Genomic DNA, 20,031 nt, shown 5'->3' with positions numbered 1-20,031 from the left:
TAGGAGTGCCGGCTGGGACACCTCAGCAGCTGAGGGTGTCATCCGACTACCCCTTAAGTGCGCTGTTTGTGATGCGACAGTAGCGGGGCAGTCTGGGCGCTGGTGCTCCGATAGTCTGTGCCGTCATTTGAACTCGAAATCAGCATTCAGACGATGTATCGGCGGTTTGCTATCCACTTAACCAACCATTGTCTAGGACGACACCTTTGCGCTGTTTTATCTTACCTTGCTATTTTATATCGAGTCTTACTTTCTAGTCTTAGTATCTAGAAGGTTCTTTCTTGTGGCACACTTGTTTTATTAGTACGACGTTATGGGCGCAAAATGACCTTAGCAGTCGGCGCGCCCTAAAGCCCCAATCAACAAACAAACACTTAACCAACGTTTGTGAGAGGCGTATGTGCAGTGCAAGTTACCTATTACTGGTCAAGTCATACCAGTTCTGCCTCCCTGTTGCCCTCCTATCCGACCCGATAATGCCTCTGGGTATCTGACCTCTTACGTTGCGCCCTCCGTCTGTCTCCAGACACGAGATCATCAACCAGCTGCAGTCGCAGCACTCGCTGGTGGTGGTGATCACGGAGAACCTCACCAACTACGTGCAGCGGATGCGCGAACTGGCTAGCAGTGAGTGGACGCGGGGACAAGTCCGAGTAACGGACAGAGTTCGGCAGTGTTAGGATGGATGTTGGTAGGCAATCCTCCGACAGGCCCGACAAGCATCCTGCTCTAGCTGGTGTTATATAGTTTGCTTGGGTAAATATTAAAGTTTTATTTGTGCAGCAGTGAGTGCTTCTCCTGGGGAATTTACATTCTAGCTGACTGGGACGCCATTGTCACTCACATTTCCGTGCGTTTTAGAACGGGATGAATAGGTTTGCGCGAGCGTGTGGCCGAGCTGTAAGACGCCATGATATCCGCTGTTATTTTGCGTCGACCTGACGCTGTCGACTGGTCCGGCAGCGAAAACGGACATTGACGTGAACACGTACTGTCCGGACGGCCGCTACAACCACATGCAGCAGATCGAGCAGCGACTCAACTTCCTGCGCTTCCTACTCAAGGTGAGCGAGCGGCTCTCGTGGGTCCCGGCGGGTGGTACCTACTCGACTTAGCTGTAACTGTGACGGTATCTGTGACTTTGTACCTTACTGAGGCGGACCTTGAATTATGGTGAAGGCGTACGACCGCATACAGTCTTATATCGTCTGTAGAATGGTCGGCTCTGTTAGCATATTGTATACCCTCCTGTATCGCTCACTGTGGCTGTTCTGTAATACGCCAGTCGCTACTACACCTTGACGTACATACCGCATATTTTGACGCCTGTCTTGACTACGCCATCCAGGACGGCCAGCTGTGGCTGTGCGCGCCCCAGGCCCACCAGATCTGGTCCTGCCTGGCCGAGCGGGCCGTGTTCCCGGCCGACCGCGAGGTCTGCTTCAAGTGGTTCAGCAAGCTGATGGGCGACGAGCCCGACCTCGACCCCAACATCAACCAGGAGTTCTTCAAGCAGAACATCTTGCAGCTGGACCCAGCGCTGCTCACCGAGAGCGGCATCAAGTGAGTCGCGCCACGGACCGACGATGCTGGGTGGGGCTCGTGGATTGACCTCTGGATGGACCCGCTGACTGACATTGGGTGGACTCCTGGCCAACACTTCGGCGGACCGCGGTTGTTGAAGCCCGTGCACCCGCTTTTGGCATAATAAATTGCCTGTGACATTTTGCCTTTGTCGCATGTGGTCTCCGTGTATTCATGACTATCGCCTCATTGCAAAGTCGGTAAGGACCCTCGTCGACTAGGGCCGTGAGTGATCGCCAGTTGCCTTGTCATTTGTAACGAGTGTGCTGTGTCTCTTAGGTGTTTCGACAAGTTCTTCAAGGCGGTGAACCAGAAGGCGGGGAAGCTGGTACCCAAGCGTCGCACGTTTCTGATGGAGGACGAGGAGCTGATCGGACTCGACTACATCTGGCGGGTGAGTGGCGGCACACAGACGGCGTGGTCCTCTGGCAGCGGCGCTGTTGGTGTTTGGTCAGCGAGTGAAACCTGTCTTCAGCGTATGATGGGCTGTTCATTGTAACTTGATTGTCCCTTGATATCGGCGGCGGCTGGTCTGGCGTCTGTCCACGCGGTAGGAAGTGGTGTGTGAACTGTGTAGGGTCATTCGCTGTTCATTGTTCACACCGTCTTGTGACATTGATGGCGATAGCGACTGAAGAATGTTCTCTTCCCGTTGCTCCAGGTGGTGATGAACGGCAGTGACGAGATCGCCAACAAGGCCATCGAGCTGCTGCGCGAGGTGTACACCAACCTGGGGCCGCAGCTCCAGACACAGCAGGTAAGGGACGCGCTGCACGCCATTCGGGCAGAATACAGCCAATAAGGCTGCTGCGCGAGCGGGTGTACAGTGTACACCAACCTGGGGCCGCAGCTGCAGACTCAGCAGGTGTGCGCGGTTATGCAGTAATTGTATTACCTCACCGGTCAGACAAACGTTTGGTGGTTGGTGGCGGAACATATGGCCCGTGAGAGTGAAACGGCCGGTAAATGATCAGTCACCGGCATATTTCTATCACCGAGAAAAGTATGGTATTATACATTTTGTAGGCTGATACTTATAGAGATTGTGAGCGTCGTGTAGTATTTTCGTTTGGCTGGCTTGACTGTCGGTTTTCTGACTGTAATCTGGTGCACTTCCACAGAAGAACATCCACGCCGACTTCATCGCCAACTGCATGGACCGCCTGCGGGCCAGCTACGACACGCTGCTGCTGCTGGAACGGGAGCGGGACTCGTCGCCGGCCTTCCAGCGCGTGGCCACCGTGCTCTGCCGCGTGCTCAAGGTGCTCCGCGAGTACATCGTCGAGTGCGACAAGGAGTACGGCGACGAGCGCGTCTTCCTGCCGCTCTTCAGGTGGGGTAGACCGGTGGAGGGGTGGGAGGGGAGAGGGTGGCCCCAGGACTTGGCAAGTGCTGGAATCTTATCGGCAGATCGCCAAAATATGTGACGAATGTGCGCGAGTATCTCGATTAAGGGTAAGGTCAATCTACAGCGATAATGGAGGGCAACAGGCAAATTTTTTATTTGATGCGGACGTGAAATGAGTGTCAATATGACACCTACTCTGACTCTTTCCGTCTGTCTTTTAGGGCGTACCACGGCAAGCACGTGAGCCTGGTGATCCGGCTGCCGGCGCAGGGGCGCAGCTATGACTTCACGGTCGAGTCGCATACTCAGGAGACGCTGGCGTCGGTGCGCCGGCGCGTGCTGCACAAGGTCAAGGCCAGTCCGCAGGCGTTCAAAGTGGAACTCTACATCAACGGCGACACGATTGACCACGCCGAGGACAAGAAGTGCATTGGCGAGATCCCTGTGATCAGGGATGAGACGGTACGTGGACCGCCGGGGTGGGGTGTTGCGGTAGCAGAGGGTACCTAGTCTCGTCAGGCCCGGGTGGGAACGCTGCGTCAGTGCCGCGCTGAAAACTGCGTTTTTGCGAGTTTTGCGTTTGACGTAACATTTTGCGACTTATGATACTTTTGAAATGTGGTTATCCTCAGAAACATTACTAATAGGTTGTATCGGCAGTAACAAGATAAACAGAACTGCTGAGTAGCGGGTCGCTGATCCTCTGTGTCGTCCATGCCTCCTTCTGACGCTGTCCCTACTATTCCCGCAGGTGCTGACTGCCAAACTGTGCTCGACGAGCGGCGCGGGCACGGCGGGCGGCGGCGGCGGCGGTGGCGGCGGAGGTGGTAACATGCCCTCGTCTCCGGACAGTAGCTCGGACAGCTCTGCGCCGTCCCCGCAGCACCCGTGCGACGGACCCAATGTGGAGGCAGAGAGCGGCCTGCCCGGCGTGGTGAGTCCGGCAGCCGGCGGCAGTCAGTCATCGCGGCTCGGCACGCATCTTCCACTGTATATCACATGCTAGCCGACTTCCCTAACCTGGGATATCATCGAAATTAACTAGACTAGATGTTTCAGCGTAGCTAATTTCATCGACAACTTATGATATGAATAGGGTTTGTAAGTCGGGACAGCTGCACTCCGCAGTCGCTGTAACTCGTCATTTGCACTGCGAACACCCACCATGACTTGTCCACGGCCATTGACCACCCACTCGGCCAGACTCCTGACCGTCTCCGTTCGCTGATGTTCGGCAGATCCTGTCTCAGCAGGAGAAGTACGTGGAGTTCCTGCTGCGTCTGGCCGACCTCGGCTGCCGCGTGGGACACGCGCCGCTGCGGGACGCCGCTCGCAGCGTGCTGCAGATGGCGCCCGCCGGACGCAGCACCGGTAAGGCGGCGGCCGGAGAGCGGGGAGCAGCGGGGATTCGGCAGGGTAGCCGGAGACCAGGGAGGGTAGTAAGGTCACGTCCGGAGCTAGGAAGAGTTGAATTAGAGAGAAGAGGGCTGGCGGGTCGATTTTTTTTTTGTCCACAGCCAAACTGCGGTGGGAATTAAGATGCTCGCAAGTTCTATGGATTTTCGCGTCCAACTTATATGGTTCTGCATTTCGTGTAGCGATATTTGGGCATTCGTCGAAGGATGACTTTCTATATCAATGCTAGACCACCTGTAATTCATGTGCCGTGTCCCGATCTAACCGCTCGCTTTCCGCCCTCGCCAGTCGACCAGCTGCAGACGGCGTGCCAGGAGGCCGGCGAGCGGCGGCCCGACGCGCCCGTCTGCTCACTGGAAGGCATCTTCTTCTCGCCGTCACCGGCGCAGGTTCTCTACTCACTCGAGGTCAGTCAGACTCCTGTCCCTGACCACTGACTGATGACCGGAGTTATATAATTTGAGCTGTGCATTACCCATGAATATAAAGTCGGAAAGCTGCATATAGTTATGCATTACGGGTCGTGGGTCGACTTGTTCTCTTGACGTAATTTGTCTTGACGCCACTGCGCCCCTGTTCGATCCGTGACCTCCCGTTCGTTCCTCAGGTGCTCTACAGTCTTCTGATGCCCGCCGACGGGCCCCTCTCGGACAAGTGCTGTGAGTTTCACCGCCAGTTTCTCAAGAGCGGCGGCGGAACAGTCGTCCTTGACATGCTGAACAAGAATAACTTCCTGTCGGGCGCCGACCTGGCCACGCGACGGTGAGCGTCTCTCTTTTTCCCAAGCGTCCCTCTTTTTCCCGTGGCTTGTTTGGTGGCGGGCGTATTAGTGGGTGCTGTGACAGTACTTATGCAATATTACCGCTCAGTGTTGTAATTCCGCTATGGTAACACTGGCGTCGTTCCGTCGGCAGGTTGGCCTTCCTGACGGTGCTGCGTCTCACCAAGCTGGTCCTCTCCACCGTGGGGTTCGCCTCTGCCCAGCTGACGGGCGAGACGGGCGACACGGCTCTGCAGCAGGTATGTGTGTGTCTGTCTGCTCTCTCCAGTTCACCTGTGTGACCTGCCGTCAACTAACCGAGGATGGCCGGGGACCGAGAGACTGCCCGGCGCCCCTGAGCTACCACTCAAAAATCGGACAACAAACAGTCCGAGATGGCGACCGGATAGACTTTTGAACTGATGCTTTGCAGTTTAGTGCAAGGATAGATATGTTTCCAGGCTTTAGATCATGACTGCCGGGTTCTGAAGCTTGGAACAAACTGTCCCTAACGAGTCTTTTTTTTTTGCTCGGCCCCTGGTTAAGATGAACGGTTGACCAGCGGCTGCTCTGGTTCCTAAACGACCTCCCCGTATCCCGTGATTGTAATGTCCCATTCAACCACTATGCCTGCGAGTGCCGCGCTCGACCTTTGCTGGCCTCTGTCTCGTATGTGTCCCGCTGCTGACTACTGTCGCCCTGTCTCGCCGTCCGAATGTCTCGCTATGATCCGCGCTAACCCAGCCGGCGCTGCTCGGTCCGTACCTAACCCCGCTGGTCCGTCCGCCGCCCGCCCCGCTCAGTGTGCGCTCTGCTGCCGACAGGCGGTGATCCTGCCCGGCTCCGAGTGTACACTGCGCAATGTGGCCATCACGGTGGCACAGAAAATGGGAGACACGGTAAGTGCACGGAGCCGGCGGTGAGGGTGGAGATCACAAGGACACAGCAGGTTCAAGATATCCTCCCGCTCTATCCGTACTTAACCCACGGCCACGGCCAAGGGTCACACAGTCGGGCATTTCGCAGATCGGGTCATAGCTTGCTCAGAGTCAGCTGAAAACCCTTTTTTGTCACATGTTCAGTCATAAATGTCGACGAAACAGTCTGTCAAGTGCTAAACCTTCAGTCCCGTTCAGGAACTTCGTTACTTGTTGGGTAGCGATGCAGCTGGCCTTTGACTCACTGACTCACTGACTCGCTGACTCGCTGACTCGCTGACTCGCCGCTCCCGTCGCCAGATCACGTCTGTGATCCCGGAGCTGGGTCACATCCAGCTGGTGATGAAGCTGGTGTGGGCGTCGAGCTGCGAGCAGCTGCAGGCCGCTGACCGACAGCCGACCGAGCTGCGCCAGCTGCTGCAGGCCGTGGACACCGAGACGCCGCCGGCCGATAGCGATAGACATGACCTGGACGGTGAGAGGGACGGGGAGAGGGTATGGGGACGGGGCGGAGATATAGCAGGGATGGGGAGAATTTACTGATGGTGGGATCGGAAGAGAACACAGGAACAGGGACAGCCGTTGACCAGGGAGTACCTTGGGAGATTTATTCAGATCCGCGATACAAAAATATAATTAAAGATTCAATAGTAAGGGGTCATTGCGTGTTACAATTCTTCATATTACCGAACATTGGGTTTTGTTTTCTAATGTTACACTGGCTGTGTTGGTAGTATGCCAGGAGGATCTGTAGGATGGTCTGGAGATGTTCTGTTTTCTGATTACTAACCCCTGTGTTCCGTGTTGGCAGTGTGCCGTGAGGGTCTGGAGACGTTCTCTGTGGCGCTGTGCCTGCGGCCCGACATCCTGGAGGCCCTCACTAGAGAGACCTACTTCCAGGACTTCATAGTCGACCTGGTGCTCATCTGCCGCAACCGGTCAGTGGCAACGCCTCATATCCCTGTCTGCCCCCTGCTGCTGTGAAAACAAGTCTAACTGATTGAAGTGATCGCTGTTGGTGCCGCTGGGTAACTTGCTATCATGGTCAGGATTTGATGCGAACATTTTGTTTCAATGCAGCTTTATTCCCGAGGTGTTTGTTCAGGCCTGGATGTGGCCGTGCTCGAGAAATGCCTCTCTGACTGCGTGCTTCCGTTGCAGCGTTGTGCGTGTGTGTGCGGCGGAGCAGTTCTCCCTTATCGCCATGCGCTGCAGCAACAACAGCAGCGGGCTCATCTTCTTCATCAACCTGCTGTTCTCTATGTTGAACAGCAAAGCCAAAGAGAATGCACCCAACTCTCAGGAGTACTTTCAGGTGAGGCCTCACAGTGCGATGCGTATTGATCCAATTATACAGCATCGCCTTATCAGAGTGTTTCTACATTAATTGGGGTGTCCAAAGCCGTGATATCCATACAATGTAGGCTGCACAGCCTGACAGTCTGGTAGTCGTCGCTGGGGGTCGAGTGTCTATTTGTATTTCATGCGCTGGTGACCTGTTCCGCTGGCATTACCCGCGGGTGACTGGCGAGTGGCAGGTAACGTCTCAGCCCGTGCAACTGACTGGACTGTCCTCTCCGTCTCTGCCGCAGCTGCTGTGCCGGCTGCTCGAGTGCGCCTGCCATCACGGAGTCACCGTGCCCGGCGTGGACAAACTGCTGCACGCAGAGATCGCCTGGCTGCAGCACGTCAAGGTGGGTTATCGGGAGGCATGGACCATACGCATAGCAGATGGCGTGTGGAGGGTAGTCGAGCTAGAGGAACGGAATGGGCCAGACCTTAAGTGCCCTGGGTCAGACAATGTTGGGTTTGCGGGTACCCCTGCTCGTCAGTTAACGATCTGTTGTTGGTTGGCGTGAGAAGTGCGCGTTGTATGTGCTGCAGCCTGCTCTCGGCAAGACGCGGCTGTAGATCTGTGTTTAGACTCTTGTGCGCTGTTGACTGACGTTCCGCCCGGACCTCACCTCAGGAGCGGCACCGTGTCGTCCCGTCCGACCCTAATGTGTGCTCGCTGTGTTCCTACTGTGTGCGTTGTTGACTGACGTTCCGCCCGAACCTCACCTCAGGAGCGGCACCGTGACCCGTCTGTGACGGAGCCGGTGGATGAGCTGCTGATGGAGGGGCACCTGCGCGTCACACGCGAGCTGCTCGCCTTCCTCACACCCGAACAAAAGGTGGGCGTCGCCGGCGCAGCATAGAGCGCGCTGCCAGACAGTGATTCAGTTGTTTTACCCGAACTGTAATCGGGAAGGGTAGGAAGAGTTGTGGTGCCGGTTATGGTATGGTCCTTCAGAGGTTCGTCGTGCTGGCTCCATTTGGTACTTGCCGTTACCCGACTGACCGAGCTACCCTCCCTCTCCGTCAGCTGGCGGTGGGCAGCGACCCGGGCACCCTGGTGACGGACCTGCTGGAGAACTTCCTGCTGACCAACTCTGTGATGCTGCTCCGGCTGGAGACGACGGGCGAGCTGCCCGACCAGCTGGTGAGTCACGGTGAACCTCCGCTCACCGCTCCAGCACGACTGGGATGCTGAGGATTTGTTGAAATGTCCGTTCCTCATTCTTCCAAATTGCTCTCAGTTCCGTTCCTGATTGTTGTGGATCTGAAATCCGCTAATGTCCTATACGCATGAAATGGTTGGTTTGAAGAATAAACAGAAAATGATAGACCACGAACTTTCGAATGTGGCTTTTTATGAGTGGAATGGTTCATGGTTCAATCACATTGGTTAGATTAGCCTCAACCAGGTCGAGCGCACTGTTGTGTACACGACGCTCTCTGGCTACATCAGTGCATAGAAAAATATGTTCTGTGACCGCGAATATGGTCCCCGACCCTATGTGGGTTTTGCTGACATCCTCCCCGTCCGCCAGCCGACGCCCATCTGCTACTCTGCTGCCACCGGCGTAGCGGCGTTCGACGTGCTGGTGGCGCTGTGTACCGGCTGTGTGCAGAACCTCCGTCTCGTGGTCGACACTCTCATCGAGATGTACTACAGCGGTGAGTCGATATAATGCCGTCCCCCGTTCGGTCTCTCGGTGTCGTGAGATGTGGATTCTCTACAACGCTGTGTGCCTCTGTCTGCTGCCGGCGCATTGGAGTTGGTTTTGAGACCCTAGTTTGGTTGACCTGCCACATTTCGAGCGTCCCAGGGCGCCTGGTCTTCATGTCTACTGGGCCAGTCTCAAAATCGTTAGTAATCCATGCCCTCTCAGCCCACTCGCCACCCGGGGACAGTCTGTAGAGTGACCTAACGCGCTGCCCGCATCCTCAGACCGCGAGGAGCCCATCACCGAGTGGGAGTACACGCCGCCCGTCGGCAAGCGGCCCGCCGGCGGCTTTGTCGGCCTCAAGAACGCCGGCGCCACGTGCTACATGAACTCGGTGCTGCAGCAGCTCTACATGATCGAGCGCGTGCGGACGGGCGTGCTGGCCGCCGAGGGGGCGTGCACGGACCCCGACGAGGACTTTACCGGCGAGGAGCGCGCCGATAACGAGGTGAGAACTGAGGGTGCTCGCCAGCCTGTTCCGACATGCTGTTTATGTAGTGTGAGTTGGGTGGATGATGGTGTATCATGAATCACCTGCATTGCTGTGTGACCTGCAGTTGGCTGTTGCTGTGTGTCGTGTGCCACAGTTCCGGTCCGCCGGACAGTGTGCGTGTTGGCTCTGTAGCCGCGTGTGGACAATGCTGACCGATCTGCTGACCTTTCTGTCTGTCGGGCCGAACAGATCCAGTTCAGCGAGACGGACACGGAGGAGCGTCGGACCGAGACGCAGCGCGACTACAACATCGGCATCCTGAAGTGGCTGCAGGCCATCTTCGGCCACCTGGCCGGCAGCAAGCTGCAGTACTACATCCCACGCGGACTCTGGAAACACTTCAAGTGAGTGGGGTGCCGGGCAGCCTAGCTATAGTCGAGTGTCGGGGCGATTTGGGTATCAATACTCCGAACCAGGACGGGACGGGGATGGGCCGCTGATCTGCATGGACTACCTGTATGCTGACATGCCCCCCCCCCCCCCCACACACACATTACCAGACGTGTACTCTTGTATCGACGTGCACTTCCCTGAGACATCTCCGCTATCCGTTTCCAGACTGCAGGGCGAGCCGGTGAACCTCAGAGAGCAGCACGACGCCATCGAGTTCTTTATATCGCTGGTGGACTCTGTGGACGAGGCGCTCAAGGCGCTCTCCCAGCCGCTGGTCATGTCTCGCGTGCTCGGTGGCACCTTCTCCGATCAGAAAATCTGCAAACAGTGCCCGCACAGGTACGTGTCGTGTCCTTTCCCTCCCTTCGATGGCGATACTTATGTTGGCTGTGAGCACTCAATGACCGCCGTTGTGTTTTTCTAAATCATTAACATCCTCATTGTATTATGCGAGAGTGCTACGGCTCACTGACAGCGTCTCCGTCCTGCCAGGTACTCCAAGGAGGATCCGTTTACCGTTCTGAACGTGGACATTCGCAACTTTACCAGCCTGACGGAGTCGCTGGACCAGTACGTCAAGGGTGATCTACTGGAGGGCGCCAACGCCTACCACTGTGATAAGTGCAACCGAAAGGTGAGCCTCCAACCTTACGCCGTCTGGTCGGCCTGCGTCGCGTGCACCGTACTTGGGACGAAGGCGGGGCAGGCGATGGCGTTTTGGGTTTGTTTACTGAAAATGTCTTTTTCCGAACCCCAGGGATTCTTTGTATGCGGGATTAGCAATTTGTACGGATTCCGAATATCAGACCCAGCCCCTGCTTCGTGATCTAGGCCCACATTTATTGATGGTGTGTACGCATCGACACAGAACGCCCGCTTTCCGCTCTTCAGGGCAGAGTATTTGGACGACAGTTGGCTGGTATCTGACCATGAAAGCCTCCAGGCCGATTGAACACCGTCCCTCGACCTGTGACCTTCGGTCCCCTGCCGTCTAACGACCAACCGTTCTCGGCCGTCGCCAGGTGGACACTGTGAAGCGAACCTGCATCAAGAAGCTGCCGCCGACGCTGTGCATCCAGCTGAAGCGCTTCGACTACGACTGGGAGCGGGAGTGTGCAATAAAGTTCAACGACTACTTTGAGTTCCCGCGCCAGCTGGACATGGAGCCTTATACCGGTGAGTGAGGAGGAGAGGATATGTGATGATGGACGGCGAGGGAGGGCGGAGGGTGAGGGCAGCTGGACATTGAGTCCAACACTGGTCGAGGAGAGGGAAGGGGGGGGGGGGGCGGTGGTCTCTGGGCTGCTCAGTGACTGTGTGGCGCCGCGCCACCGGTGGTCGGTCTGACACGACCCCGTGTGTCTGCCGCAGTGCGCGGCCTGGCGCGGATCGAGGGGGAGCTGATTGACGGCGATCCCGAGGAGCTCACCCGCACCGTGTGCTCCACCTACGAGCTGACGGGCATCGTGGTGCACAGCGGCCAGGCCAGCGGCGGCCACTACTACAGCTACATACTGCACAGGTAATAACACCTACAGCAGACCCACATACTGCACAGCCAGTAATGCACAGCGGCCAGGCCAGCGGCGGCCACTACTACAGCTACATACTGCACAGGTAATAACACCTACAGCAGACTACATACTGGACAGCCAGTAATGCACAGCGGCCAGGCCAGCGGCGGCCACTACTATGTACAGCTACGTGATGTGATACTGCACAGGCAATTACTACACTGCTGCATGCATACTGTTACTGCACAGGTAATGCACATTGCACACCAGCTACGTAATACACAGGTAACACACTCGTACGTCTAAAGATACATACTACGTAACCAATGTCTAACATATCGCCGATTGCAGGAACGCCGAGGGCGGCCGGCAGTGGTACAAGTTTGACGACTACGACGTGTCCGAGTGTCGGATGGAGGACGACGAGGAGATGAAGACGCAGTGCTTCGGCGGAGAGTACGTCGGCGAGGTGAGTCGCTCGTCCGGCGCCGCGACCCGCCGCCGCGCTGGTTTGGTGTCGAAATAATGTGTGGATGGGACGTCGGCGAGTTATTCCGTATATTAGAGGCTAGAATAGTTATCAAAATAAGAATTCGTCGTGAAACGAAAGCTTTAATATATGTCTGACGGCTGCGACGGTTGTCGAATGTGTGAGAGTGAGGCCCACTGTGCGACTGTGCACGGAGCTGTTATACCTACTGCTTGGTTTATGTAAGCTTGTTGGGCCTAGCTCCCGGCCTCGCGCCATGCTTCCGAGTTCTCTTCGGTCCTTATGTGAGTCGGCTCTGCGGCTCCCTGTCCGCCCGTTCCCGCTCGGCGCGCCAGCTGTTAGTATGACCCGTCACACCTGCAGGTGTTTGACCAGATGATGAAGAGGATGTCGTCCCGGCGCCAGAAGCGCTGGTGGAACGCCTACATCCTGTTCTACACCCGGACGGACACGGACGCGCCGCCGCCGCCGGCCGCCGGCTCGGCCTCTGCCGACGGCGGACCGCAGCTCACCGCCCAGATGAAGCAGCTCTCAATCAGTCAGTACCTGCCCGGTCCGATGGGCGCCTAGTCGGCCTGCTGGGTGGTTGTAGTTGGTAGTCGTCCGAAGCTGGGCTGGCGAAGACTTATCACTTATCGACAAATTTAAGCACAATAAATTTGTCTTTCTATTATCACTGAGACTTATCGTTTGACTTTTTCTCAAATTAAGGTTATTCGCTTAGTTGTTTCGTTAAAGTATCTAAGATCCGCGCAATGAATTGTAGGAGACGTAGATCTGGGATTTGGCATGGTGCAAACTTTTTCATCAAATATTGATGTTCCTGAGGATTTATCGTCTGTGCGCTTATTTTTTGATGGACATGCTGAGACACACTCCATATTGTTTTGCCCTACCGCAGGCCCTTTCACTGTCCATGTTTGACGCTGCTGCCGACTGTGTTACAGCGGACATGGCCTCCGTCAGCCAAATCAAAATGCCGGCGCCGATACAGCGCAGCATTCGCCGGCAAAACATCCGCTTCCTGCACACCAAGAACCAGTTCTTCGGCGAGTTTGTCCAGTTCATCCGCAAGCTGGTGGGCTGCAACAGCGTCGGACAGCTGCCGCAGCACGTCAAACCGGTAAGAATTCTCCCCACACGCTCACTTCATGCTCACAGTGCTGCCGCAGCACGCCAAAAAGGTCAGCATTTCTTACTTGCGCGGTTGGTTAAATGCACGTTGCGTCTTCATTTATTTAGTGCCAGAACTTGGAAAACGTGACGTCGAACTGTGAGTCGATATGGTGAAGTTAAAGAACTGCCACAGCCCAGCAGTAATTCAGCCCGCTCCTACCACTATCCTGGTACTCGGTCCCGTGTCGTTCACTGACTGTCTGTGTGTGCCTCCGCGGCTGGTCCGCCCCCGTTCCCTGACGGCCCCGCTCGTGCCGCAGAGCTCCGACTCGGAGCAGATGGCGCTCATGTCTGTTCAGCTGGCGGCGCGCTTCCTGTTCACGGTGGGCCTGCACATGAAGAAGGCCGTACGCGGCCCTACGTGCGAGTGGTACGAGGCGCTGCTGCCACACCTCACCCACTCGGCTGCCGCGCGCTCCTGGCTGGCCCAGCACGTGCTCTTCGTCAACGGTGGCAGGTGGGGAAGGGACGGCCGTTCTCGGCAGAGAGTGACGTGGTGCTTCACTGAAACCATAATCAGCACCCGCACTTGGATGGTTGATGTACCTAAGTGCTGCAAATGCATGACCACCCTCGGTGCAACATGTCGCGTCTATGATGTTGTTTTAGAGCGCAGCGCCATCATCATCTGCAAATAGTTTTTTCTCTCGCTCAGTTGAAGGTCCAGGGTGAATGATTGATTTTTTCTCAAATGAAATTGCTACAGGATAAGGTCCAAGGGCCTTAAAAAGTGTAAGAGACGTCCAGCACTACATTGTATGGTTCATTCCAGTCCAACACTAACTTCCCCTCTCGGCGACTGCCGATCGCCGTGACACTCACACGCTGACCTGTCCCCATCTCCTCGCACCACTGACCGCCCTCCCGTCCCGCCGCAGCCGGTTCTGCGAGTACCTGCTCGAGTGTCCCAGCTCGGAGGTGCGCTCCACGTTCGCCAAGCTACTGGTGCTGCTGGCTCGTCACTCGACCCAGCAGCCGGCGCCGACGCTCTGCCAGACGCCGACCGTGGCGCCCGAGACCAACGGCCTGTCGACATCAGGTGGGGACCCGAGCGCCGTGCTGTGTGCGGTGAAGACTGGGGGAGGGAGCTGAGCTGTGGACGGAAGCGTGACCTGTTAATGTGTGTCTACGTGGTCTAGAGAGCCAGCCAAGTATCTTGCCTGTATATGATTTTGTGTGGTGAAAGGGCGGGGTCAGTTCGAATGAGGCGGGATCTTCATTTAGAACGCGACAACGCGTGCAGTACATAAGGTAGATAGGACTTAGCGTTGATCTGTCCGTCTGGACCTGTCTGTCTGTTTTCTAGAGGGCGGCGGCAGTCCGGAGGGCGGCGTCAGCTCCCCTCAGAGGCGGTCCGTCTGTTTGTCTGACTGTGTAACCGTTTGCTGTCCAGAGGGTGGCGGCATTCCGGAGAGCGGCCTCGGCTCCCTCTCAGAGGCAGTCTGGGCTGTCACTATGTCAGAACTGTGTGTGTCTGTCTGTGTTTTCCAGAGGGCGGCGGCAGTCCGGAGGGCGGCGTCGACTCCCTCTCAGAAGCAGTCTGGGCCGTCACTATGTCTGACTGTGTGTGTCTGTCTGTGTTTTCCAGAGGGCGGCGGCAGTCCGGAGGGCGGCGTCGGCTCCCTCTCAGAAGCAGTCAGGGCTGACTGTATTTGACTGTGCTGACTGTGTAACTGTGTGTTTTGCAGAGGGCGGCGGCAGTCCGGAGGGCGGCGTCGGCCCCCTCTCAGAGACTGACTGTGCTGACTGTGTAACTGTCTGTTTTCCAGAGGGCGGCGGCAGTCCGGAGGGCGGCGCTGGTTCCCTCTCAGAAGCGGTCTAAGCTGACCGTGTCTGACTGTGTGTCTGTCTGTCTGTTTTTCAGAGGGCGGCGGCAGTCCGGATGGCGGCGTCGGCTCCCTCTCAGAAGCAGTCGTGCACGCCGTTCTCGGCCTGCTGAAGAAGGACGTGGCCGAACACGGTCGCCACCTGCCGCAGTACTTTAGCTTCTTCCTGCTGTATGCCTCGTGCGGGATCCGCGAGCGCACCCACCTGCTCAAGGTAGGTAGCCGGGGCCTGGATGCGACACCATGCGAACCATTTCTTGGCATTACTGCACTCGTAGTGGAAATCTTTCACAAGAACCATTTGTCTGGCGCCGATCCTTCCTAACTATCACTGCACCACGGCTGCTTTTGCTCACTCTTGGTGTCTGCGGTGTAACGTGTTTCCGGCCCGTCCCACAGCTGCGACCCTTTGTTGATCAGCGGTATGCCCGTGTGTGTGCCGTACTGACCCCTTGTGTCCTCGTCCGGTCCCACAGCTGCAGATTCCCGCCACTCTGATGCTGGTGGCCCTGGAGGAGGGCCCCGGGCCGCCCATCAAGTTCCAGTACGCCGACCTCAGCAAGCTGTACCAGACGGTGGCTCTGCTGGTGCGCTGCTGCGACATCAGCTCAAAGATGACCTCCTCTCAGCCGGTCAGTGGCCCGGCCCGGCGCGGGCACCGCACGGTGGATACTAGGGATGATGAGGGGAGGGAACGGGCACTGATAATTACCGATACCGTGATATAACAGACACGTTAGAGCTGGAATAGTGTTCTCTGTCTGGTAATGAATATTTAATCTGAACCAGCTGTAATGCCATCCGCAATATTTTTGTATTTATGTCTGTCGAGGCTAATGTTGAACAATCAAGCACTCAGGAAAGCAAAGCTGCCTGTTTAATTATTAATACAGGCTCGCTGTACGATGCATGCTTGTTCCCTGTACCATTATACATCCTTTTTACGACCGCTGACCGCTGACTCTCGCCGCTCAGGGTGTGGCGCCGCTGCCGAACCCGCACGGCGACCCCGACTGCCCGACGCCAATCATGCCCATCCAGCCGGCCGTGGACGAGATCCTCTTCACCCGCGCCAGGTGAGAGTACCTCCCGGCGGCGCGGCACTGGCGACCCCGCTGAGTGGGGTCGGGACGTGACTGATAGTACCGCAGGCAGAGACTGACGGCGTCAGCGGCCGGGCAGCGCGCGGTTGGTGTCCTCCAGTGTCTGTTGTGTGGTGGGGTGTTGGTTTCATGTCGGCTGTCGGCTGGCGTTGTTAGGCAATGAATCACTGGGCTGGTTGGGCTGTCTGTATGAGAAGCACACTGTCATCTGAGTCTATCCAGTAACGGCTCTCTCCACTACCCTGCAGCTACCTGAAGAAGATAATCGAGGACGCCGGCACGGTGGAGGAGACGGGCCAGCTGCTGCGCTACTGCACCTGGGAGAACCCGGCCTTCTCCAGCATGGCGCTGACGGAGCTGCTCTGGCAGATATCGTACAGCTACAACTACGAGCTGCGCCCCTACCTGGAGCTGCTGCTGCAGCTGCTGCTCGTCGAGGACAGCTGGCAGACGCAGCGCATCCTCAACGCGCTCAAGGTGGGCGGATAGCTGGGCAGTGGGAAGGGAGGGCTGACGGCGGACAGTGGGACAAGGGAATTCAGGGCTGGAGGCGGGCTGCTGGATAACAGGGGAGGGATGACTGTATGCGGAAAGTTGGCTATGGTAAGTGACGTTGTAGTTCGTCGCACTGCAGCGGCTGCTGTGTTGCAATTTTAATATGAAAGTTTTCACACTCCATCCACTGTACATCCCCGGTCCGAACCTTGTCGACCACTGCTGTGTGCCTGACGCGTCCGTCTGCGACAGGGCACTCAGGACGAGCGGGAGGGCCGCGAGGGCCTGTTCGACACGATTCAGCGCTTCAAGAACCACTACCAGAAGCGCGCCTACCAGTGCATCAAGTGTCTGGTGGAGCTGTTCTCGCGCTCGCCGGTCGGCCAGCGCGTGCTGCACGCCAGCCCCGAGTTCCGGCGCAAGTGGTACGAGGCTGTCGACTGGCTCAAGGAGGAGCTGGACAGGGTGAGTGTCCGCCGCAGCGACCGGTCAGCAGCGGGGACGGCCTGGAGGTGATCCTGGGGTTTAACGTGCTGTAAGACCTGGACGTTGCCTTATTTGTTATTATTTGCCAATTACCAGGTTTATATGCCGTTCATAGTGGAGGCGAAGTATGTTAGCTGTGTTTTTGGTAGGGCCCCTTAGAGTGATCTGATAATGGTAAGTGGGTACGTTTTGCTATGCACCCTTTTAATTCACTCACATATTAACAATTGGCAACTAGAATCAGCCGGCCAGCCGCACAAGACTAAGTGGCTCATTTGACCGTCCCCCGTGCTCCCGTCCCTAGCGGCCGTTCCAGTCGACTCCGCAGTACGGCTACACCTGGTCTCCGCCCACACAGAGCAACGAGACGTCCAACGGGTACTTCCTGGAGCGCAGCCACTCGGCGCTCATGTGCCTCGAGAAGGCCGACGAACTCTGCCCAGAAGAGGTACGTTGCACTCGACGGCTCGCACTGGGAGGGCCGATGAATAGGCTGATGGATTTGTGGTGCGGGCATTTATATAAATGGTGTATTTATTTATAGGCCTTGCGTGCTTTATGTGTTCCTGACATTGGATGAGCTCGAGTGAATTACCGAAATTTACCGTTTTGCGACACGACGCTACCAATTGCTTGATTTTGTTTTTGTGTGTGAAAACGTCTCTGACCCCCACCCCCTGACCGTCTGACCGTCTGACCGTCCGCGGCAGCCGGAGGGTGACGAGCTAGAGGAGGATTCTCAGCGGCCGGCCGGCGACCCGTCCGACCCGGCCGGGGGCCCCCAGCCGCCGCCGCCGCCGCCGCCGCCGGCCGCCGGTCACGTACCGCCGCAGCCGCAGCCGCAGCCGCCCAAACCAGCCAGGTGAGTCCGCGCGGCGCGGCGGTAGGGCCGGGGATGTGACGGCGGGGTCAGCGAGGGAGCTGTCGCCACCCACTGGCGCGGTTGGTGTAACAGGCTGCCTCACGGCTGCAGGTGCTCTGATTCTGATAAACTGTAAGGTTGCCTACATTGACATATTGACTAGACCTCGTCAAGACTGAATTGATGACTTCGTGATGACTTCGATTCTGTCAATTGATGACTTCGTGATCTGTTTGATTTGCACTGCTTGCATCTCCAACATAGCCTGGTATGGGACGAAATTATTATATGATTCAGATCGCCTGTTAAAAGGGTCATGTTTTAGCTGAAAGAATCTGAAACGATTTTTTTCGCCAAATATTGGGACTCGCAACAGCATCGTTTTCAGCTCATTAACCACCAATCAACGTTTCTAACAGTCCTTAAATTCGTTTGAAATGCATGTTTACTGTCACGGGTTACCAATTTATGCATCCATTACCACTTCAGGGCTTTGTATGTGTAAGTTTTAGTGATTTTTTCTCGTTTTTTAATGAAGCCGCTTGTGTTAAGCGGTTATGAGATTACTAAATTACATGAGATTACTAAATCAAATGTAATATGACCGAAGTGTTTCTAGCTTAGATGCATGTTTTCTAAATCGTGGCTGAACTGATGAGTGAAAGCAGCTAGCTATATCGTAAATCGTAAATGTATTTAAGTGTCATAGTTGAGCGTCAAATTCCGCTCTGAGGAACAGTGGAGTATGGATGACACTGGTGACCAGACGGCGCGGACGGCCGTGACTCAGGCCCCGTTCATCCTGTCCTCCGGCCTGTCTCCTACCGTCGTCACCCCGCCAAACACAGAGGCCAGAGCGGCGTTATATGCTGTCACCGCCGCGGAGTGACTGACTGCGCGTTTCGCTAACTAGCCGCGGCCCCAGCTGGCACCGCTGTGACGCCCAGTCCCCGTTTCAGCTTCAAGTCACCCGATGCGAACGACAACTGACGACACGCGCCCGCCGCCAGCCCGCAGGCATTTCCGTGACTGTGCCGGGGCCCCACGCTCGCCGCTCTCCTCTCCTCTGCGCTGCCGCCCCGCCCCGCCCCGCCCCGCCCCCCGTTTCTTTCTGTCGGACGCTCGGCACGTCTGCCCTCTCAGTGGCGCCGCCAGTGGGGCCCGGGCACCGCGAAGCGTTACTGTGATTTATGCCTTACTACCGAGCGGCGCAGCGCCGACACCTGGCGGACGGTTTTGTAAGTCGTGCTTCGCCCCCGGACCGCTCGGCGCCGTGCCGATCGCTTCTAGTCCACGCGCGGTAGCATAAGTGAGAGAGAGAGAGCGCGTCGAACAGTTACTATTTATCAGTGGTTTTATTGCGACTGGAGTAATATATTAGCAGTGTTGTTTGCCTGCAATATGGCGCAAACGGTGCTGTGATCAGAGAGCGATGAGCAAGAGAGGGCGGCGCTGCGCCGCCCGCGCGGCCCGGCCGGGCGACGCGCCCTACCGGAGTGACAGGGAGCGCAGCCGAGAGCGAGCGAGAGAGAGAACCAGAGACCGAGTGTGTTGAAGACAGTGGCGGCGGCCCGCCTGACTGCGATGCAGTGGTCGCCGCCGGCCGCCGGCCGCGGCTGTGCCGCATCGGACGCTGCCCGCGCAACATGAGTTGTGGTATTATGATAAATATCGTAGTATACCTCTGTTGTTTTAGTCGATAACCGGGAGATTCGTCGATCGCGGCGCACATCGGTCGCGACATGAAGTTTTGTTTGGCAGACCAGCCGCGATGTGACGCTAATTTCATGGCCGCTTGTCCGTGGATTTTCTAAGAATTATTTTCCATGAGTGAAAATGCTGTTCTTAATGAAATAAAGTCTGTGTTATTTAGATACGCGCAAAACGAAGACTTGCCGTTGTACAGTGGCCGATAAGAAGCTGGCGTATGCTGAGTTTTGCCCGGTAATTATTATATTCTGAGGAGTGTTTTTGGGCAAACGGATGGTCGTGGACCGCTCGCTTTTATCTCGATGATTTGCGTCAGTCTGACGCCAAAATACATTCATTTCTGAACTAACTAATTAATGGATGGCTCGGTAAATAAGCGACCTAATG

General features: G+C 56.5%; 1 protein-coding gene across 2 annotated transcripts in view; it reads left to right on the top strand.

The window, feature by feature from the left end:
* The window catches only part of LOC122390982 (probable ubiquitin carboxyl-terminal hydrolase FAF-X), a 37,213-nt gene extending 17,390 nt beyond the window's left edge, over positions 1-19,823 (top strand). The window contains exons 14-52 of one of the 2 annotated variants that reach the window (XM_043384479.1): positions 527-627; positions 964-1,064; positions 1,349-1,563; positions 1,864-1,978; positions 2,246-2,341; positions 2,706-2,917; positions 3,154-3,394; positions 3,684-3,866; positions 4,171-4,303; positions 4,637-4,755; positions 4,956-5,110; positions 5,263-5,368; positions 5,933-6,007; positions 6,347-6,521; positions 6,858-6,984; positions 7,208-7,361; positions 7,639-7,740; positions 8,113-8,220; positions 8,412-8,528; positions 8,920-9,046; positions 9,321-9,544; positions 9,779-9,933; positions 10,148-10,321; positions 10,475-10,616; positions 11,005-11,158; positions 11,354-11,504; positions 11,848-11,965; positions 12,362-12,524; positions 12,934-13,109; positions 13,423-13,619; positions 14,041-14,201; positions 15,027-15,202; positions 15,465-15,620; positions 15,964-16,064; positions 16,340-16,568; positions 16,839-17,051; positions 17,377-17,520; positions 17,783-17,934; positions 18,894-19,823. In XM_043384479.1, the coding sequence (XP_043240414.1) occupies positions 527-627; positions 964-1,064; positions 1,349-1,563; positions 1,864-1,978; positions 2,246-2,341; positions 2,706-2,917; positions 3,154-3,394; positions 3,684-3,866; positions 4,171-4,303; positions 4,637-4,755; positions 4,956-5,110; positions 5,263-5,368; positions 5,933-6,007; positions 6,347-6,521; positions 6,858-6,984; positions 7,208-7,361; positions 7,639-7,740; positions 8,113-8,220; positions 8,412-8,528; positions 8,920-9,046; positions 9,321-9,544; positions 9,779-9,933; positions 10,148-10,321; positions 10,475-10,616; positions 11,005-11,158; positions 11,354-11,504; positions 11,848-11,965; positions 12,362-12,524; positions 12,934-13,109; positions 13,423-13,619; positions 14,041-14,201; positions 15,027-15,202; positions 15,465-15,620; positions 15,964-16,064; positions 16,340-16,568; positions 16,839-17,051; positions 17,377-17,520; positions 17,783-17,934; positions 18,894-18,924 (5,779 nt within the window). In that variant the 3' untranslated portion in view covers positions 18,925-19,823. Of the gene's footprint in view, positions 1-526; positions 628-963; positions 1,065-1,348; positions 1,564-1,863; positions 1,979-2,245; positions 2,342-2,705; positions 2,918-3,153; positions 3,395-3,683; positions 3,867-4,170; positions 4,304-4,636; positions 4,756-4,955; positions 5,111-5,262; positions 5,369-5,932; positions 6,008-6,346; positions 6,522-6,857; positions 6,985-7,207; positions 7,362-7,638; positions 7,741-8,112; positions 8,221-8,411; positions 8,529-8,919; positions 9,047-9,320; positions 9,545-9,778; positions 9,934-10,147; positions 10,322-10,474; positions 10,617-11,004; positions 11,159-11,353; positions 11,505-11,847; positions 11,966-12,349; positions 12,525-12,933; positions 13,110-13,422; positions 13,620-14,040; positions 14,202-15,026; positions 15,203-15,464; positions 15,621-15,963; positions 16,065-16,339; positions 16,569-16,838; positions 17,052-17,376; positions 17,521-17,782; positions 17,935-18,893 lie in introns of both variants that reach the window. The other variant, XM_043384478.1, reaches the window with a different exon arrangement.
* Positions 19,824-20,031: the final 208 nt, after the last annotated feature.

The sequence above is a fragment of the Amphibalanus amphitrite genome, unplaced genomic scaffold (assembly GCF_019059575.1).
Source record: "Amphibalanus amphitrite isolate SeventyFive unplaced genomic scaffold, NRLGWU_Aamphi_draft 000417F_arrow, whole genome shotgun sequence".
Taxonomy (NCBI): Eukaryota; Metazoa; Arthropoda; class Thecostraca; order Balanomorpha; family Balanidae; genus Amphibalanus; species Amphibalanus amphitrite.
Note: the sequence above shows the minus strand (reverse complement) of the source record. Positions and strands in the feature narration are given on the sequence as shown.